The following is a 19,135-nucleotide window of genomic DNA, read 5'->3' on the forward strand; positions in this document are numbered from 1 at the left end:
GGATGCTCGATAAAGGTTGTGTCGACCTAGGAGAGGTCCAGAACCAGTTCAGATATTTCCCACTGGTATTGCTTACACAGACTGTTGGGGCAAGTGCTGTTAGCGAGCGCCTATTGAGGCCGGCACGGCACACGAGGGGGTGGGTGGTCAGAACCACGCACTGACGCCCGACCGCTTTTGTCTCGCCAGTGGCGATGTTTACGCACCGAAGCAGGTTCTCGTTTAAGGCTGAGTCGACCTAGAGCAGGCAATGGCGGAGCCAGGATTTTTAGGTAGGGGGGGGGCAACCCCTCCAGCAATGAAAAATGATAGAGGAGTTGTTAGTAAGTAAGGAGTTGTTAGCAAGTGAGGACTTGTCCCTTGCTTTTATTCGACGCGTGTGCGGCGATGGCGCAGCCGTCGATCGAGGGTCGAATTCGAACCGCGTCGTGTGATCGGCATCGCGCTCGCTGAAGGTGTTGATGCCTTCAGGGTAGTCGTGGACTGTGTACGCAACTGCGCACAATTATGTGAGTCACTTATAACTGCTTTGCCGTTGCTTATTGACAATTATGGACTCAGACTATTGCCCTGTCATCTCATAGAGTCCCTGGCACGTAATAATATGCCACACAGTGGCAGTGGGGGTCGCAAAATGCCGATTTATTACTAATAAACCCCAATTATCCGATCGAAATCCCTAATTTCGATCGGATCATTAGGGGGGCACGTGCCCCCCCCCCCCCCCACCACTGGCTCTGCCAGTGAGAGCGGGCCGAGCATCGGTGCAGATCCCACTAATACCGCTGATGTTAGCTCGTTGTGGCCGGGATCCAGGTGGCCTGGATCATAGCGCAAATGTATGACGACTGGCAGGCCAACACCCCCGAGTTCTAAACCCAGTAAACGTGGAACGTTGGGCCAACGTTGGTTCACCGGTCCCAACCACATTCAAACGTTGGTCCGACGTTGGAAAGTTGACCGGGAAGGAATTGGCCGCACGACTCGTTGCAGAGAATTCGCGAGTGTTGCGGACGCATGGTGAGACGCGAACTTAGAATCACAACTCGGAGACGTGGCGAGGAACGCGTGGATTCGAGAACACACGTCACGTCGACCGTTCGTAAAAAGGTCAGCGTGCTTGAGCCAGGGGACGTCGTAACGGCCCGAAGAGACGATTGCCCCATGGACGAGAAGTGGTGGGTGTCGGGGAGCGGCAGCCGATGCAGTGAATGCGCCCGGCAGGACGCACCCTCCGATGAGAACGGTTGGCTACGTGCGGTGCGAAAGAAGTTCGACATGCAAGACGACCACTGTGGAGATGGATGAGATGAGAAGTTCGACTCGTGTGCGGGAGTGAGGGACGTGGATTGTGGCATTGCGGGACCCGGAGGGTTGGTGACGGCGTGGGTAAGGCCTTAATTCAGCAGAGTGAGTGGGATAGACCACGTCTCGTGGTGGTGATGGTGGTGGTGATGATGATGGTGGTGACGAGGAATGTGATTCCACCAATAAAGTAATTTTGTCGTAGAAACAGAAAACGCACTGCTCGTGTAGATCGATCAACTTTATATCCTATAGCACACACACATATATAACGCACTTTGTTATACAATTTATGTTTAAACATAAGAAAAATAAAACTATGATCGGAGCTCACAGACGTGTTACGCACTCGCAAGGGGACGACTTAGAAGATTTGGATTGGAGGGGCGGGGGCAGTTAAACATTGGGCCCCCCATTAAGGGTATTCATTTAGCAGGCACGTCTATAGCTTGGCCCGTGGCGTAGCTGTCGAGTGTGTAGGCGGTGCAACTGCGGTGTAACTGCACCTGGGTTCAATGCCAACCACGCTATGCCATTGAGACGCATAGACTCGCATGGAGACCCACAGACTCACATGGAAACCCATAGGCCAACATGGAGACCCATAAACTCACGTGGAGACCCATACACTTCCGTGGAGACCCACAGACTCACTTGAAGACCCATAGACTGGCATGGAGATGCATAGACTCACATGGAAACCCACAGGTTAGCATGGAGACCCAGACTGACATTGATACCCTCAGATTCACATTGAAACCCATAGGTTAGAATTGAGACCCGTAGGCTAGCATGTGACCCGAGACTCACATGGAGACCTCGTAGCCATTGAGTGCGCAGGCAGTGCAACTGCACCGAGGCCCAGAGGCGGGAGTGGCCCAGAAGCCGGGCCACAGAGGTGGTGGGGGTGGGGAGAAATGGACATGGGAAGATCATTCAAATCCTGGGGGGGGGGGGGCAGTGGCCCCCGCCGCGATCTGGCTATTATCTGGCCCACCTGACGCAGCGTGCGTTATAAGCACGTCATTGCAGGGCCGCGCCTTTACCTTTGCAGTAGCCAGAAACACGCGCACCACGTGCAGCACCGAGCCCCCTACGCTCTTGCCCCCCCCCCCCCAAAGTCGGCCATTGCGAACCAGCTGTTGGCCATTATGGAACCAAGACTGATCCGGGTTCCATCGCGGGCAGAGCGACCGCCCCGGTCGACCGATGTTTGACCAAGCGACCCGGGTTCGAGTTCGGTGTAGGAGGGAGACGGTGTCGATGTCCGTTGGGTGTTTCCGTAACTGAAAGCCGGGGGTCAGTCTGTGCATAGTATACCACTCATGTTGAATTTCCGCAAAGTGACGCTCCCGTAATTTATCGGCCCCACAGGGACGATGAGTTAATGGTCGTTCATATTGTGGCACCACAGCGGCCAACGCCGTTGATGTCGCCACGCAGCGCCATCGCTTCCTTCCTTCTGCCTGCTCTCCCCGCAGCGGTTCCAACGTGAACACCTGACCTCCACGGTTCGATCTTGCAGGCTCATCACCACCTCCACCACCACCAAGCCAAGCTCCACACCTTACTGATTGCCCACCTTCTGATGTCCAACGTCGACCTCCGGGTGCCAACTTCACGACGACCACCACCACCAACAAGTTCAGCTCCCCATCCTCACCGTCCGATGTCTACCGTGAGGCGCACAGTGGTGGCGTTGAGTTGCAGAGTTGTTCTCGAGTCGCACACGCGTGTGCTCACGGGGGGGGGGGGGGGGGTTGGGTTTGCGTGTGCATGGACACACGAGGGTGGGGTCGGGGTGTCGCGCGCTCAGTCGTGCACGCGCACGGACACACGTGGGGGGGGGGGCGGTGGATGGGGTGGGTGTCGCGCGCTCAGTCGTGCACGCGCACGGACACACGTGGGGGGAGGGGGGGGTGGCGGTGAACGGGGTGGGTGTCGCGCGCTCAGTCGTGCACGCGCACGGACACACGTGGGGGGAGGGGGGGGGGTGGCGGTGAACGGGGTGGGTGTCGCGCGCTCAGTCGTGCACGCGCACGGACACACGTGGGGGGAGGGGGGGTGGCGGTGAACGGGGTGGGTGTCGCGCGCTCAGTCGTGCACGCGCACGGACACACGTGGGGGGGGGGGTGGCGGTGAACGGGGTGGGTGTCGCGCGCTCAGTCGTGCACGCGCACGGACACACGTGGGGGGGGGGGGGGTTGCGGTGAACGGGGTGGGTGTCGCGCGCTCAGTCGTGCACGCGCACGGACACACGTGGGGGGGGGGGGGGTGGCGGTGAACGGGGTGGGTGTCGCGCGCTCAGTCGTGCACGCGCACGGACACGCAGCGGCAGTGCTTCACTCTGCTGAGCCGCACGCGGCGCAGGGGCGGCTCCAGGCCCGGGCAGCTGAGCTCCACGGTGAGGGACGAGAAGCGCTGCGGGCGGCATGCGGCGCACGCGCGGAACGAGGCCGCGCCGCGCCGGGCCGACCCCGCTCCGCCTCGCCCTCCTGCACCCCCCGATGATGATGATGAGGAGGATTTCCCCCTTGCTGCTGCTGCTCCTTTTCCTCCTGCTGTTGATGATGACCTTCCTCTGGACCCTGCTGCTGTTGATGTTCCTGCTGTTGCTGCTGCTGATGATGATTTTCTTGCTGTCCTTCCTCGGGCTCCTCCTGCTGCTGCAGCTGCCGCTTCTGCGATTCCTTCGTCATCACCACCACCTCCTCCTCCTGGGCCTAAGGGAGACAACCATTACTATCATCATAATAATGCCTGCCTCGGTGTTCTGATTACGAATACGCTGGATTATCGAGGACAGCCTCAATGAGTCTCATTGACTTGTTTCTTTTCAGGAGGGCACTGCCAAGTTTTCACAGCGACGATTACAGCCGCTGCTGTGTAATCTCAATGGAGTTGTTTACAAGGGGGGACGGGGTTTCTTTCACATTTTCGCAAATCCAAACGTCGGCACACAATGGCCTACTCCTGCGAATGGCGTCACGGGATCGTGAACGTCCATTGTCAAGACACCCGCGGTGTTAACTAGGGCGACCGCTCGGATTTCGAACCGCAAACCTCCACGCCTGGGTCACGTGGCCGCGCGGTGCGATCCCGAGCGTGCATCAAAGGGCCACGGTGCCTCTTCGCGCACGCTTTTGGTTTCGGTTCCGTTTTAGTCGCGAACAATGAAGACGCAAGCCGCGCTGTTGTTGACCATACTTCACCTTGTTGGTCAGTGCGGGTTGCTGAAAGGGAGGGGGGTAGGTGGAGGGTCTCCCAGAACGGGCTCGGATATCACTCGCAGCTGGTGTTAGCCACGACCGGGAATTGAACTCGGGTCGCCGGATTTAGAGCACAGAGCGCTAACCGCTGCGCCACCGCTCTACCATAAAACATCCAATTACCCTGGTCCCGGTAAACATCGCACGGCGAATCAACGCTGGGCAGACGCAGAGAGGATATCAGATTCGGTAGACGCAACCGGTAGGCATGTATGGGGGAGGGGCGGGGTCATGCTAAGTACTGTACGGTTTATTTCTGGGTAATATTTTCCGGAGCTTTGCCCCGGACAAACAGCTCCGGCTGTAATCAACCCTTGGCTGCAACCACTCCCGAATGCTACGACACGAAATCAACCCACGTACCGTGCAAGTCTTTACTGTCGCTCGGAGCTCCCAGCACCTCGTCATCATCACCACCACCACCACCATCATCTTCCCCACCTTCATCACCACCACCACCACGATCATCACCTTCACCCTCACCGCCCTCACCGCCCTCATCGTCGTCGTCAGCCGTGGCCCTACGCGGGATATAGAAAGAGTTGCACTGCCCGTAGCAGAAGCGGTTGATGACCGTGCGAGGCACGCAGCCGCGCTCGCGGACCGTCTGCCGCAGCGGCTGCGACTTGCACCAATCTCGGCGCAGGTAGCGCCGCTCCGTCACGAACAGCGCCTCGTGGCTGGAGGCCAGCACCTGGCGCTCAGCGTCTCGGTCGTGGAAGTGGGACGAAGGTCCGCCTGGAAGCCCGAGTGCCAGCATCTGTTGTTGTTGTTGGTGGTGTTGGTGGTGGTGTCGTGCCACGTGGCCGTGGGATGATGAGATGTTGGAGCGGCCCTTCCCCGGTGGAGGAATTGCTCCCTGCGGGAAGAAGGTCCGGCCGCTGCTGGTGATGTCTTCATCAATGCCTCTGCTCCTCGAGTCCCTGTGTCTGATCCGTGAGCCTTTATCCCTGATCTCTGATCTGATATCCGGGTCTCTGTGTCTGATCCGCGATTCTTGATCCCTGATCTCTAATCTGATATCCGAGTCCGCGTCTCTGATATCCGAGTCTCTGTGTCTGATCTCCGAGTGTCTGTCCGCGGCTTCTGAGTCTGCGTCTCTGATGTCTGGTCTGATCTCCTCGTCTTTATAACTCATCTCCGAGCCGCCCATCAGCGACCTGACGTCCGAGTCTCCGTGGGATTTGTCTCTGCTCCCCGAGTCTCTGTTTCGAGGACGAGACGGGTCAGACGAGGTTTCGGCGAGGAGCAGAGAGATGGACGAGAGGAGGAGGAGGAAGAGAGGGGAGCGAGGCCACGTCATTTCGCACGGAACTCGTGCAGCTCCTCTTGACAGTGAAGATGTAGAAGACGACGATGGCGGCGGCTCCTCTTAACGATGGAGTCGATCATAGCGCCTCTTCATGGTGAGTCTGCGAGATCTGCCGGCGTGAAAAAACACACACGCGTGGATATACCACCATCATCACCATCGGCCATGCGAAATCCACTGCTGCATACATCTCTCACGGTCCGGCGATATAAATAATCCCATGTCCATGCAGCGATAAATATCCCCCGCATAGCATTGCACACGACATCACCGGCTACCCATTTAAGGCTGAGTCGACCTAGGGGAGTCCCATGTTGCGTTCTGACACCGCTGGCTGCTCGTGTCAAGCTGTGGCCGAGGAATCGAACCCAGAGTCGCCGGGTGAAGTGCGAAGCGCGCAAACCACTTCCCAAACCGCTCTCCACGTGCACGTTCGGACAGATGCTTGTTTACGCACCCACACACCCACCCACACACACAGAGAGAGAGAGCTGGGTAGAAAATCAGCGTGTGGCGTTTGAATTCGCGCGCATCGCAGATGAATGGAGCGCGGTGGGGTAAGAAGCGACGTGGTGCAAGTTCGGAGACACCGTTCTGTGGAGCGCGGCAGGGAAAGCGTCGTCATCACGAGGGGAGGAGGCCGCCGCGCTGGGATGGGACACGTGCACAGCAGGCTCGAGAAAGATCGGCCGAGCGATTTGGAGGTTGTGGACTGAGAACGCGAACAGGAGGAAAGCACTCGTGGGTGAACCACCCCAGAGATGAGGCTGTGTGGAATGAAGGAGGGCAGGCACTTGGGTGAGGGATGGGGGTCGGAGCCACCCAGGAGTTCTGTGACCAAGGCGAAGCCCTCAGCCAGGTGATTGGTGGTGAGACCGGTAGAGCGGTCGTTTGCAGGCTCGGCTGGCCACTCGCGCCGCGACCCCAGCAGCTTCCCAGCAGAAGGGACCCGTGACACCGACCGAGACGCGCTCGCGAGCGTCGCGGTTGGGAGCCGCACGTTCTGACCACGCGACAGAGCCTGGCTCACCCGTCCTTCATCCAGCAGTGGATTTGGTCACCGCCCACGACGAACGTGTCACGTGTCTCCCTGCACTCACCTCTCCGTGCCTGCCCCCCCCCACACCGGGCCGCCGTCGGTGAAAAGTCAACACGGGAGCTTCCAGTCGCTGCCCTTGAAGGACTCACGGTTGTAGTCGGACCCGAGGGCACGAGCAGGGTGAAAGGGCAGGGCAAGGGGAGACGAAGGGCAAGGCCGAGTAAAGGGTAGGGGGCAGGGAAGCGGCGTCAAACAGTGGCTCAATCACAGCCACGGTCCGGGGATCCTGAGAGTGACAGGCGGCAAGAGGTCGGATCCGGCACAGAGAGGACACGGCAAGCGCACACGGGGAGAGATGAGAGGGCACAGCGCAGAGGGAGAAGAGAGTCGTCGCAGGAGAGAGCACACGGGGAGCAGAGGCCACAGTAGATAGGACAGCCAGAGAGTGGTGCCCACAGGGCGCGCGCACACAGAGAGAGAAGGGAGGGCGCGCGGAGAGAAGGGAGAGCGCGCAGAGAGAAGCAAGCGGAGAGGAGAGAGCACGCAGAGAGAGGAGAGAGCACGCGGAGAGAGCACGCGGAGAGAGGGGGAGAGCGCACAGAGAGAACCCGAGCGAGCACCCCGTGCACGGTTTTATACGCAGCGAGTGGGCGCGCCACCATCCGCCACCCGCCCCCCAAATATCCCCTCGAATCGTCCCTCCTCCTCCTCCCCATCATCAGCAGCAACATCATTAATATCAGCAATCCATCATCAATACCAATCCATCATCATCTCACGACATCGTTGTCTTGCACGTCCCCACCGAGGGGTTAGGAGTTATGGACAATAATTTTGGCATCCAACTACCACGTGGCCGACGACACGTGGCGAGTGAGGGACGACGGCTGCAGTGGTCGAGACGCACAGCGGAGTTGGCAGCCAACGAGGACGCGCTACGCGGAGACGGAGCTATGCAAAAGGCTCGCGTGGAGGCGGAGCGACGGATGGATCGTGTGGACCGTGAGAGGTGGCGGCGGTCTTGGTTCCAGCAGTGGATTTACCTCGGCTGACGATGCCGAGTGACCCGTAGCTCGCTTTGTAAGCAGCTTCTCGTTATTGTATGCCGTGCGAACGTGGTCTGGCTTGATGACCACGAGATCATTAACGACCCCCGCAACCGACAAAAAAAGCTCCGCTCTCGGACGCCGCCTTAACGCACGAACGGGAACGTTTCGAAACAATATTTTTAATTGGGAGCAAATACATATTTTTTTTTAAATGTGAAAAGTCCCCTTGATTCTGAGCCAGACACCACCGCACAGCGCCACCGAACTTGGCACCGTAACCTACAGCCGTGTTCGTCACTGGAGCTCCAGTCCGCGTCCAGTATTACCTCCATTGTAATTTCCGCAGGGCTAAAGAGGTAAAGGTGCAGCCCTGCAATTTCCTGCTCGCGACACTGCTGGCAGGAGCCTCCACTATGCGTGCACGTAGAACTTCTTTCGCTCCGTACGTAGCCAACCATGTTAATCGGAGGTGCGGGGGAAGGGCGGCGAACTAAAAACAAAAAGCAGTTCTAAATAAATGAGCTGCCAATCTAGACGATTTAAAAGTGCCATGGGGACGAGTTGAAGAGAGGCCCCTTCTAGGATGTACTGTGGCCTACTCTTCCACGACGTCTTGTAAGATGAGAGGATCCACACTTTTCCCCACCACACGCGACATTCTGCCCAGTGAAGAGGCGTGGTCAGGTGGGTGCCGGTGTGGGGGGGGGTTGAATAAACTTGCTCCAGTGTTTCAAATGTCACATCTGAGATCTCAGCATTGCAAGTCCAGTGTGCTGCTGAACATTGGACCACTGTGGTCAGCAAGCGTGTATTTTAGAGTTGGGGACAAATGAATGACAAAGATTAAACAGAATGGGTACATCTTTTATTTGAAATGTACCCCCACTCAAAACCAGTACAAACATTTGCACAGCCTTCTCGCGTTTCCCTGATGTGTGTACGGGCATCGACTCGTCGTTATCTTCACTGTTACCGTCATCGTTACTCAATGTGAGTGGAGGGAGTTTATACAATTTTTTCACTTCGTTTTTTATTCCGATTTCGCTATCGGCATCGCGCGAACGCAGCGGCCTCTGGTGGCTGCGGCAAGGGGTTACGTACGAGCCCCTATCGCCGCGAAATCTGGTAAAAGGCAAAATGTGTTTAAAAACCATATTAAAAAAAAAATCTAAATAAATAGAGACTCTGGGTAACGACCCACACACGGCCCAGCGACGGCATCGAGACTCTTCATCCGGCTGAGCGTCGATGCCCATCCTGTCCCAAAGCCCGGCACGGTCCCCATTCTCCCCGTGGTTCTGTCCCAATCCGGGCGCCGGCTGCGGGGCTGGGCCCGGTCGCACGGAACGATCCACCGCACGGACTCCAGGAGTGTCGCGTGCCGGACGAGACCCGGATGACGGTGGCGGTGGGAGGTGTGAGGTGCGGGGGGGGGGGGCTCAGAAATAGCTCTGCAGCGACTCCCCCAGGATGACCTCCAGCTCGCGCACCGTCTTCTGACACTGCTTCTCCACCTCTTCGCACTCGTCTGCGGGGACAAAACAACGGGAGGCAATGATCGTCACACTGCTTGCCCTCTACCACCCCCACATCCCCCCAGACTTGTAACTCATCTCCGTTTGAGTTTGTGAACGTGTTCTGCGCAGGGTGTCCACGGCGCCACCAAAGGTGGGCGCCGGGCCCAAGCGGAGCCTGGCAAGGCGACGCACCTTCCATGAGCTCGGCGAGGAAGGGGATCGTCTCGGGGAGCAGCACCGTGAAGTTCTCGCGCAGCCGCGTCGCGAACTCCAGCAGCACGAGCAGCGACGCAAAGCGGACCTGCGCACGCAACGACGAGAGGCCACGTGTCAGCGCACCGCGCGTCATCGCGACGCTGACGACGAAGATAACGAGTAAATTTTGATTTAAAGCTTTCGTGACTGCAGGGATTCATCTTCTTGGTTCTTTCGGTAAAGTCACGTGGAAGGGAAGTAATAAAATAATAAAAATAAACATAATAATGTTTTATTTTATAATGTTTTATTTTTATTATTTTATTACTTCCCTTCCACGTGACTTTACCGAAAGAACCAAGAAGAAGATAACGAGGCCGAGTGGATGGATCGCCGCATCGTGGGAGCGCGAGAGACGGCTCGCAGAGCGAGGGCCTTCATCTATCAGTAGATTGGCCATGGGCGACAATGACGATGGTGACGACGAGGCACCTTGGGCGAGGTGTGGCGAGTCTTGAGCAGGATCTGGTAGTTGAGCGGCTTCCACAGCGTGTCGTCGCCCATGGCCACGGCGAACTGCGCGATGCACGGCACGAGGTGGCACGCGACCCTCTGCTGGTAGACGTCGTCACCGCCCAGCGTGTTCTCCAGCTGCGTACGCACGGCCAGCGACACGCGCACACGTACAGACGCACGGACGCACAGAGTATGCAGACACGCGGGAACATGAATCATCAGCTTCACGTCGATGATCTACGACAAGAGGACCAAAATTCACTTCAAGAAATGCCGGCGGCAACTGCATAATGCACAAAGGCCGAGTGCTTGTACACACGTGTGCTTGTACACACGTGTGCTTGTACACACGTGTGCTTGTACACACGTGTGCTTGTACACACGTGTGCTTGCGTGTTGTTTGATGCGTACAGTTTCTGGTTCGAATCTAGTTTCTGGTTATTGACAGATTTGACTTTTGTAGCTAGTCTATGTACTACACATACACACACACACATAAAATATATATTTTGTTAATTGTTTATGTTTTAAATTTTATGTTGAGTGTTAATCCGATGGCGCTTTGAGTGGAAAATTTTATCCAGAAAGGCACCACCGTATACAAACAAATAAAAAATAACTTTACTTTAAATTACAGATACAATGTATTTACGCACAAAGACTAATAAAAACACGAAAATCAAACTCAAGGAAACAACATTTCTCAGTTTCGTCCCTCTCTCTGTCCTATCTACATAATACTACATGAATACATACTAATATTGTATTATAATAATACATTATATTATAATAATACATTATATTATAATAATACATTATATTATAATTATACATTATATTATAATAATACATTATATTATAATAATACATTATACTAATACATTATATTATAATAATACATTAGATCTGCCGCCTTCCACTGCCTGAACCGCTCCACCCACCACTCACCTGGTCGACGAGCGGCAGCAGCAGCGTGTGGACGCGCTCCTCCGTCAGGAAGCGCTGCGTGTCGTACAGGAACACCTTGTGCAGGCAGTCGAGCACCAGCTGCAGCAGCAGCTGGTTCCTCTCGTCCGCCGCTTCATCACCAACGTGGCCAAACACCGCCTTCTCATCTGTGTTGGGGGTGAGGGGGGGGGAAGCGGGAGCAGGGGTCAAAGGTCAGCAAGGCAGCAAGGTTACCAAAATGACAAAAATGCAAAACGAATGAAATAAGGTGCAGCAAGGAAACAAATAGAGATCTCAAAAACATTTGACAAACATAAAACATTATTTCCCTGTAACGCAAGTCGGCTCGGGCGGATTAAACTTGAGACTTCTCACGGCACAACGAACACGACAATGATATCGATGTCGACGATGATGTCAATGCTCGAGGTGACGATGACGTCCACGTTGGTGACCACGACATGCGCAGTGACTACGGCAGCGACGACGGATCCGATTAAAGTGGCTGTAGTTTTTGACCAAGTGGCTGCACGGTGTGGCGGTTACCGGGCAGGGCCACGTTGAGGCGGTTGAGGAGGTGCGCGCACGGCTTGACGAGGTGGCCGGCGAAGAGCACGAAGAGGCCACGGAGGCGCTCGGCGACGCGCTCCGACATGCGGTAGAAGGTGAGCAAGCGCTCGCTCGGGCGGTCCTCCCCACTCGCCCAGTCGAACAGCTGCCACGCACGCGGGCAACAAACGCACGCAGGTAGGGACACGCACGCGGGCAGGGGAGGGAGGCAGAGAGGAACACAAGACAGAGGATCAAGGAAGGGCAGGTAGGTGGGCAGACAAAGCCAAAGATCCCCCTGTAGCCTTAACAGACTGTAGGGGCAAGTGCTGTTAGCAAGCACCTATGAAGGCTAGAACGGTCCACAAGGGGGTGGGGTGGCCAGCACCACGCCCGACCGCCTTTGTCTCCCCAGTGGTGATGTTTACACACCGCACCAGGTACTCATTTGAGGCTGAGTCGACCTAGGGGAGGCCCACGACCGGTGTTGGCCGTGAGTGGGAATCGAACCCGGGTCGCCGGGTTCATAGCGCAGCGCGCTAACCACTACACTACCGCTCCCGACAGGCACGCAGGCACATACACAGGCGCGGGCAAGGCAGACAGGCACAGAGGTCGAGAGGCTTGTACAGGCGTAGGAAGGTAGGCGTGCACGGAGACAGGTAAGACACGCTGACAAGTAGGCAGACACATCGCCTTCATTAGTCCTGTTAAGAACGCAGGTCACAGCGTGTAAAGAGAGCACTGATACAGCCATAGCACCACCAGGGTCACTGCTGTCATCGTTTTGTCTACCCTTGGGTGACGGTGAGATACCACGAGCACGAATGTGTTTTAGGCCGAGTCGATCTAGAAGAGGCACAGATCATCCATTGATACTGACAGCTGATGAAGGCACGTGCACGGAAACTGAATCCAGTCGCAGATAAAAAATATATAACAAAACACGATTTTACTTTTTCAGAGGTAAAAACTACTAAACCAATGTTGTGACCGCCGCCGCCGTGCGCCGTCCGTGCCGACCTTGAAGAAGAGCGGCCTGAAGGTGACCTCCGACATCTTCATCACCATGGCGACGAGACTCGTGATGACGTGGCCCTCCACGTCGCCAACACTGTCGAGGGAGTCCTGCGGAGAAGACGCGGAGGACGAGCAGTCGGTTAGCGAGCGACCGACCACGTGACTCGTCCACAGGCACGGGCCGAAGAGGAGGAGCAGGAGATGAAGTAGTGGCAGAAAACGCAAAAGAGGAAGGAGAAAGAAGAGGGAGAGGAGGTAGAAGAGGTGGAGGAGGTGGAGGAGCAGCAGGCGGATGAGGAGGTGGAGCAGGTGGAGCAGGAGGAGGACGAGGTGAAGGAGTTGGAGGTGGTGTCAGGGCGAGCACCTGGGCGTGCTCGGCGCGGAAGTCGAGGGCCTTGGTGAAGAGCGCCGTCAGCTCGGCCTGGTGCGAGGCGAGCTCCTCTTTGCCGATGTGGGCCAGGTGCTCGGTCAGCACCGAGAACAGGGGGCCCAGGCAGCCCTGCGAGGCGCGGTGGAGGGGGGGAGATGCGTGGCCACGACGTTAAACATTGCATGCTGTTATTCAAAATAGAGTGGGGCCCACCTGTCAAATGAGATAAATGACTCTCAAATTACTTAATCAAGTGAAGCCAATCATCATCATCGTCGTCCCTACCGGCCGACTAATGCCGCCACGCTTGCAGGGGGACACTTTGAGAAGTCACTGCACGGGAGGCGCGAGATGTAAATAATAAAGTGATGACGATAGGGCTGGTGGATCACGGGCGAGCCTATCCGCCACCACCACCGTCGTCGTAGTCGTCGTAGTCGCGGTGCTCGGCAGGGGTCAGCGTTAGGGTCAGGAGGTCGCGGCGAGGGAGGTCACCTCTCGGTGGAGCAGCAGTGTGTGGTCGTAGGCGCGCGATATGGCGGGCAGTAGCACACGCGCCGGCAGCTCGTGCGCCAGCGTCGCCTGCAGCTGCGTCAGCCGCTGCTGCAGCTGGGTGACGTGCGGCCCGGCCACCGGCACGATCGTCCGCACGTGCGTCAGCTGCACACACACAAAGATCCCCCATGTAGCCTTCAACAGAATGCTGGGGCAAGTAGTGCCTACGAAAGTCGGGAGGGGTGGCCGGCACCCACGCCCGGCCGCCTTGTTTACACATCGCAGCAGGTATTAATTTGAGGCTAAATCAACCGAGCGGAGGGCCAAAGACTGGTCCAGATATGACTATTATCTGTACAGGAATTAAACTCGCAGATCAGTGCGAGACCCCCTCCGCCCCACCGTTAGAAAATACCCTTCAGAAGCGGATATCGTAGCGCTACCTCCGAGGTCCCTTCGAAGATGACGACGACACTCACCTGCATGAGGATGTCGAGCAGGTAGGGGCTCAGGAAGTACGGCAGGGTGGCAGAGACGCGCTGAAGGGCGGTAATGGCGCTCAGCAGATAGAGGTCGTGGGTCAACAGCTCCTTCCTGCTGCCCATCAATCCCAGCATGCTCGGCAGCAGCCTGCGCGACACGGCGGAAACGGCGCCGAGTTGGCAACGCGGCGGCTGTCTCTGCGCGATCCACTAACCCCGCTTGCGAATGCGGTGGGTTTTACAGACGCGTGCCGCCGGTACCGCCGACAAGACCACCGCCCCAAGCATGGCGGCCACAAGCTCCGTGCTGGCACCGCTGAGATCCTGAGATTGAATCCGGGAGCGAGCCGCCCGCCCGTGATAACAAACCGGGTTCTCGACTTGTTTCAAGCTTTCAACTTGGTCGTCAATGACTGCACCAAGTTGTCAAGCGTCATCGTCCTCCTTCTAGCGCAGGGGTCGGCAACCTGCGGCTGTGGAGCCGCATGTGGCTCTTTTCGGACTGCTTTGTGACGCCATTCATTAAGGACCACCGTCTCGTATTCACGCGCATCGGGGCTCTTGAAGTATTGAGCTTTTTACCTGATGACAACCGCTTATGTTGCGATCGAAACATCGTGATATTTTTATTCACTTTATTTTTTCTATCTACGTGACTTTACCGAAAATACCAAAGAATATAAAAATAGCTCTTGTTGTTATTTTGGTTGCCGACCCCTGCGCTCACCCGTTCTCCGACACAAACGGAAACTTCTCCACCTTGTGACACCGTGATGCCGATAGAACAAGTAGAATACAACTCATAAGCGGCCACGATCAATCCACCGCTGGATGAAGGCCTCTCTGAGCCGTCGCCAACTCTCGCTATCCTACGACGCAACGATGCGCCGAACTACGTCGGGCACGTTCCCTCCTTTGACTGCCACTCTGTCGTTCGTCTCGACAACAGAACATAACCAGGGGAACACAAAACGTTAAAAATATAAAACCTCAAATTTTGAAAACCACAAGAGGATTAAAACCGCGGCGACAACCCCCTAACCTGGGCAGCAGCGGCACGGCGAGCACCCGCAGAGCCGTGGCCGTCTCGGCGGCGCAGAGCAAAGCGCCGGCCAGCACGTTCACGTCCTCGTCGGCGCCCTCCTCCAGCAGCTGCACGGCGGCCGCCAGCACGGGCAAGAAGCGTGCCGGGCGCTCCGCCCCGAAGCTGCGGCAAAGCAGCTTGAGGCTCATGAGCGCCGTCTGCCGGTTCACCGCCTGCTCCGACTCCTCGTCGGGGTCGCCGTCCGCCAGCGGCTTCGCTGTAGCGGCGGCGTGGTCGCGGTGGTGGCGCCCGCACACCTCCAGCAGCAGCTCCAGCACCTCCAGCAGCAGCTCCACCTGCAGGGCGCGAGAGAGAGACAAGAACGGACGTTGCGGTTGAGTAGGTGAAGCTTTACGTTGCCGTGTCCGACGACCGAGGGGAAGGCCTTCTTAAAGGCCAGCGCCAGTGGGATGGTGACCATCAGGGCAGACGTTGGCGGAGGGGAGAACGTGTCACTAGCGAGGAGGAGCGGCGGTGGCGTCAGCAGCCCCGACTGTGATGACATACGCAACGGATTTGTGAATCCGATCGTGACGATTCCTACATCCGCAGGACGGGTGAATCGCCACCCCCTTCCCACACTGCGTCCCACCCCGTGTCTCCCCCCACCGCCCCCCCGCACCTGCGCATTGCTCCAGTTGGCGCGGTGGTGCAGCAGCTTGCTGTTGAGCAGCTCCATGGCTTTGCGGCGCACGGACGGCAGCCGGTTCCCCATGAGCCCCCGCACCACCGGCACGAACGACTCCGTGGGCATCAGCGCGTTCACCTGAGTGGGGGGAGTGACAGGTGGTGGTAGGGGTGGGGCAGGTGGGGGCAAGGGGGGTGTGGGGGCGGGCAGACCGAGGGGGACAGTTAATCGAGTCGAGCAGAGAACCGCGGCACAATGGATCCCATGTCGTACTTCCTGGCTGTTTTGTTTGAGGGGGCAACAACAACACAGTTGAGTCCATGCCTCTCTCCGTGTGGAGTGCCAGTCTGTGTGTCTCTCTCCACATCAAACTCTCTCTCCTATGACCACCTCTTCTCCGTGGCAGATCCAGACCGACTCTCCCCGTGTCAAGCTACGTGCTCCGTCTCTTTCCCTCCGGTGAGTCTGTGCCAGCATCCCTCCATTTGTCTCTCTGGATCTCTGTCTGTTCCGTATCTCTCCATGTCTCTCCGTCTCGTCCGCGTTTCCGTTTCTCGTTGTATGCGTGTCCTTCTCCGTCGTGTCTCTCTCGGTGTGTCCGTCTCTTTGCACGTCTCTGTCCGTCTCTCTCGGTATCTCTCCCGCATCACTCGCTCCTGGCCCCCCTCTCCCCCCGGGGTCTCCGCGTGGCTCCGAGACGACCCTGCGCACCTTGTCCAGGCCGTCGTAGGCTCGGTTGAGCATCGCTCGCCAAAACCGCGCCGCGGGCTGCTCGCCGTTCTCCTCCACGCACTGCGCCACCTGGTTGATGTAGCACAGGATCTGCTCCAGGAGGCTAGAGGGGAAAGGAGGGGGGCGGGCGGGGGGGGTCACAGTGCGAAAACAATCACGGCGGCGGAGGTGGCGGCAAATGCCCCTTTGTACGGACGTCCCGAGATGCACTGCATGGGAGGCGCGGTATCAGGAATACATTATGGTGATAATAGATCATGATGAGTGAATGAATGAAAGGGTGGGTGAGTGAATGAGCAAATGGGTGAATGAGTAGACAGGTGAGCAGGTAAATGAGTGGGTGAATGAGCGAATTAATGAGCAAATGATTGACTGTAAATAGTCTAGACTGCAATATTTCCGACCACTGCATTTGTTTCTGCAATCACTTCCTCGCTGCCCCGTTGTTTGGACGCCCTGAAATGCGCCGCTCCCAATGGAAGGTTTGGCCGAGGATGCTGTTGGTGCGGTTGGGCTGTTGGTGCGGTGGGCGGGACGCGCGCGGAGGGTGCAGGGGGGCGAGCGACCCGGCCGACGTGAACGCGACGACGACGAGGAGGAGCGACCGTACCTCTGCTCCAGCGGCCGCAGCTCCTCCAGCTCCGCGGGGGTGCACTTGGCCACCTGCAACGACGACAAACGCCCCGTCGGGGTCAGACCAAGCGGCCGGGCAGCGCAGGGGACTAACGTCAAGACGCGATCCACTAACCCCTCAGGTGTCAGCCGTTGCCCAATCGTGACCTGATGGTCTCGGCGCAAAGACATCGCACCGTCGTGGGTTCTCACGATGACCGACTCTGGCGGGTTTTGATTTTTTTAAATATATTTTTTCTTTATCGTTTCTCGAATTTGAATCGCGACCCCCGAATTGTGACAGCTCTCCGAATCGGCGCCTTGCGAAGTTCTGGCTTCGTGGGCCGAATCGTTTTACGGTTGCGGTGAAAGCGCGGGGGGGGGGGAGGGGGGGGGTTTAAACCGACGCGCGCAAAAAAACAAAAGCTCCGACCTTGGCGATGAAGGTCGGGGAGGCGAGCAGCTGGGAGAGGAAGGAGACGGCCGTGAACTTGAAGTGGCGCAGCTGCTTGGCGGAGTGGACGCTCACGCTGAAGAGGCCGGACCCCTCCACCTCCGCCTCCACGCCGGTGCCCACCGCCGGTGCCGGACGTCTGCCCCTGGAGGCGCGAGTGGCAGCTCGAGCGGTCGGCTTGGGCTGCTCGTCCGGCACGTCTGAGGTGGGGGGTGGGGGGATAGTCACCAACAACGAACCGACGAAGTTCATGAAATGCACAAGGAGATCCGGGGGAGGGCAAATTTGGTGGCATGTGGCGGGTGTGGGGTAGGTGGTGTGGGGTAGGTGGCGGGTGTGGGGTAGGTGGCGGGGGGTAGGTGGCGGGTGGGGTAGGTGGCAGGGGGTAGGTGGTGTGGGGCAGGTGGTGTGGGGTAGGTGGTGTGGGGTGGGTGGATGGTGTGGGGTAGGTGGCAGGTTCTAGGGTAGGTGTTGTGGGGTAGGTGGTGGCTCTTGCCTTCCTTCTCCTGTGGCAGCGCCGCCAGGTACTGCACCACCTTCACCAGCGACGTCAGCTGCACGGCCGGGCTGAACTCGCCGCACAGTGTTACCCAGAATTCCACTTCCCTCTCCGCCTCCACGTCCTGCGTGAACCAAACGACGATAAAGATGGAGCCACGAACACCGCCGTCACGAGCACGGTCCACCAGCACCACGAAGAGCGTTGTTGCCGTCGTTACAATCGTGATAGTCATTCCTTACACAGCATTATCGTCAGACCTCGGAAGCTAAGCAGTTTTGAGCCTGGATGGTGCTTGGATGAGTGACCACCGTGCATAACAAAGGTGTAGTAGGCGGCTTTCTGTTGCTGCTGTGGGGCTGAGGGCACAGCAGCAAAAGCCACTGTTGCACTGTACTATGCTGCCCACTTTAGCCAACCTGCGCCGGGCAGCAAACATCCCCCCCCCCCCCCACCGTAACCACCCCAACCCCGACCTCCGCCCCCACCCCCCCCACAGGTGCGCTACCCCACCTTGTCCCCGGCAGCCAGCGAGGGCGCCACGGCACGCTCGTCCCCTCCGGGGGGTGCGTCACGCGCGTCGGCTCCGCGCGTCACGCGCAGCTCCAGCGCCAGCAGCAGCAGCGCCCAGAGGAAGCGGTCAGGCCCCACGGTGCGCGCCAGCTGCACCAGCACGGGCGCGCGCCGGTGCTCGGGCATGTAAGGGCACGCCTCGACGAACACACGCATCACCTGCGTCACGGCGCCGTCGACGTCCGCGCCGGTGCGCCCGCCGGCCTGTCACGTGGAGGCAGGAGTGAACGTGGGAGGGTTATTTTGTATTCTTAGGTTTTTTCGGTAAAGTCACGTAGGTAAAAATCGTGCTGTGACGGTTCCACCTGAAGACGGAAGCTTGTGTTGCCTACGAAATTTCGTGATTTTAATTTTATTTTTTTTTTACTTTTATTAATTTAAATTTTTTACCTACGTGACTTTACCGAAAAAACCTAAGAATATGAATTCTTGCAGTCACGAAAGCTTCAAATCTAGAATTAGGGTTATTTTGTATTTATTCACTTCG

The 19,135-nt window shown here is 57.5% G+C and overlaps 2 protein-coding genes across 2 annotated transcripts in view; both read right to left on the reverse strand.

The window, feature by feature from the left end:
* Positions 1-3,609: 3,609 nt before the first annotated feature.
* LOC144727511 (gremlin-1-like) lies at positions 3,610-6,152 on the reverse strand. The gene is made up of 2 exons (XM_078606387.1): positions 5,078-6,152; positions 3,610-3,760 (listed from the first exon to the last, which is right to left on the reverse strand). Exons 1-2 carry the CDS (start codon positions 5,875-5,877, stop codon positions 3,610-3,612), a joined length of 951 nt encoding a protein of 316 aa, XP_078462513.1. The 5' UTR covers positions 5,878-6,152.
* Positions 6,153-8,817: 2,665 nt separating this feature from the next.
* HEATR1 (HEAT repeat containing 1) overlaps positions 8,818-19,135 on the reverse strand; it is a 30,170-nt gene continuing 19,852 nt past the window's right edge. Inside the window, exons 30-45 of the mRNA XM_078606098.1 lie at positions 18,589-18,852; positions 18,073-18,199; positions 17,556-17,776; positions 17,121-17,173; positions 16,490-16,613; positions 15,773-15,916; positions 15,109-15,446; positions 14,064-14,214; positions 13,585-13,749; positions 13,084-13,218; positions 12,723-12,827; positions 11,697-11,865; positions 11,151-11,317; positions 10,179-10,337; positions 9,684-9,792; positions 8,818-9,502 (exon numbers count right to left, since the gene is read on the reverse strand). Of these exons, the coding sequence (XP_078462224.1) occupies positions 9,414-9,502; positions 9,684-9,792; positions 10,179-10,337; positions 11,151-11,317; positions 11,697-11,865; positions 12,723-12,827; positions 13,084-13,218; positions 13,585-13,749; positions 14,064-14,214; positions 15,109-15,446; positions 15,773-15,916; positions 16,490-16,613; positions 17,121-17,173; positions 17,556-17,776; positions 18,073-18,199; positions 18,589-18,852 (2,520 nt within the window). The 3' untranslated portion in view covers positions 8,818-9,413. The remainder of the gene's footprint in view (positions 9,503-9,683; positions 9,793-10,178; positions 10,338-11,150; positions 11,318-11,696; positions 11,866-12,722; positions 12,828-13,083; positions 13,219-13,584; positions 13,750-14,063; positions 14,215-15,108; positions 15,447-15,772; positions 15,917-16,489; positions 16,614-17,120; positions 17,174-17,555; positions 17,777-18,072; positions 18,200-18,588; positions 18,853-19,135) is intronic.

The sequence above is a fragment of the Lampetra planeri genome, chromosome 25 (assembly GCF_965212315.1).
Source record: "Lampetra planeri chromosome 25, kcLamPlan1.2.h2, whole genome shotgun sequence".
NCBI lineage: Eukaryota > Metazoa > Chordata > Hyperoartia > Petromyzontiformes > Petromyzontidae > Lampetra > Lampetra planeri.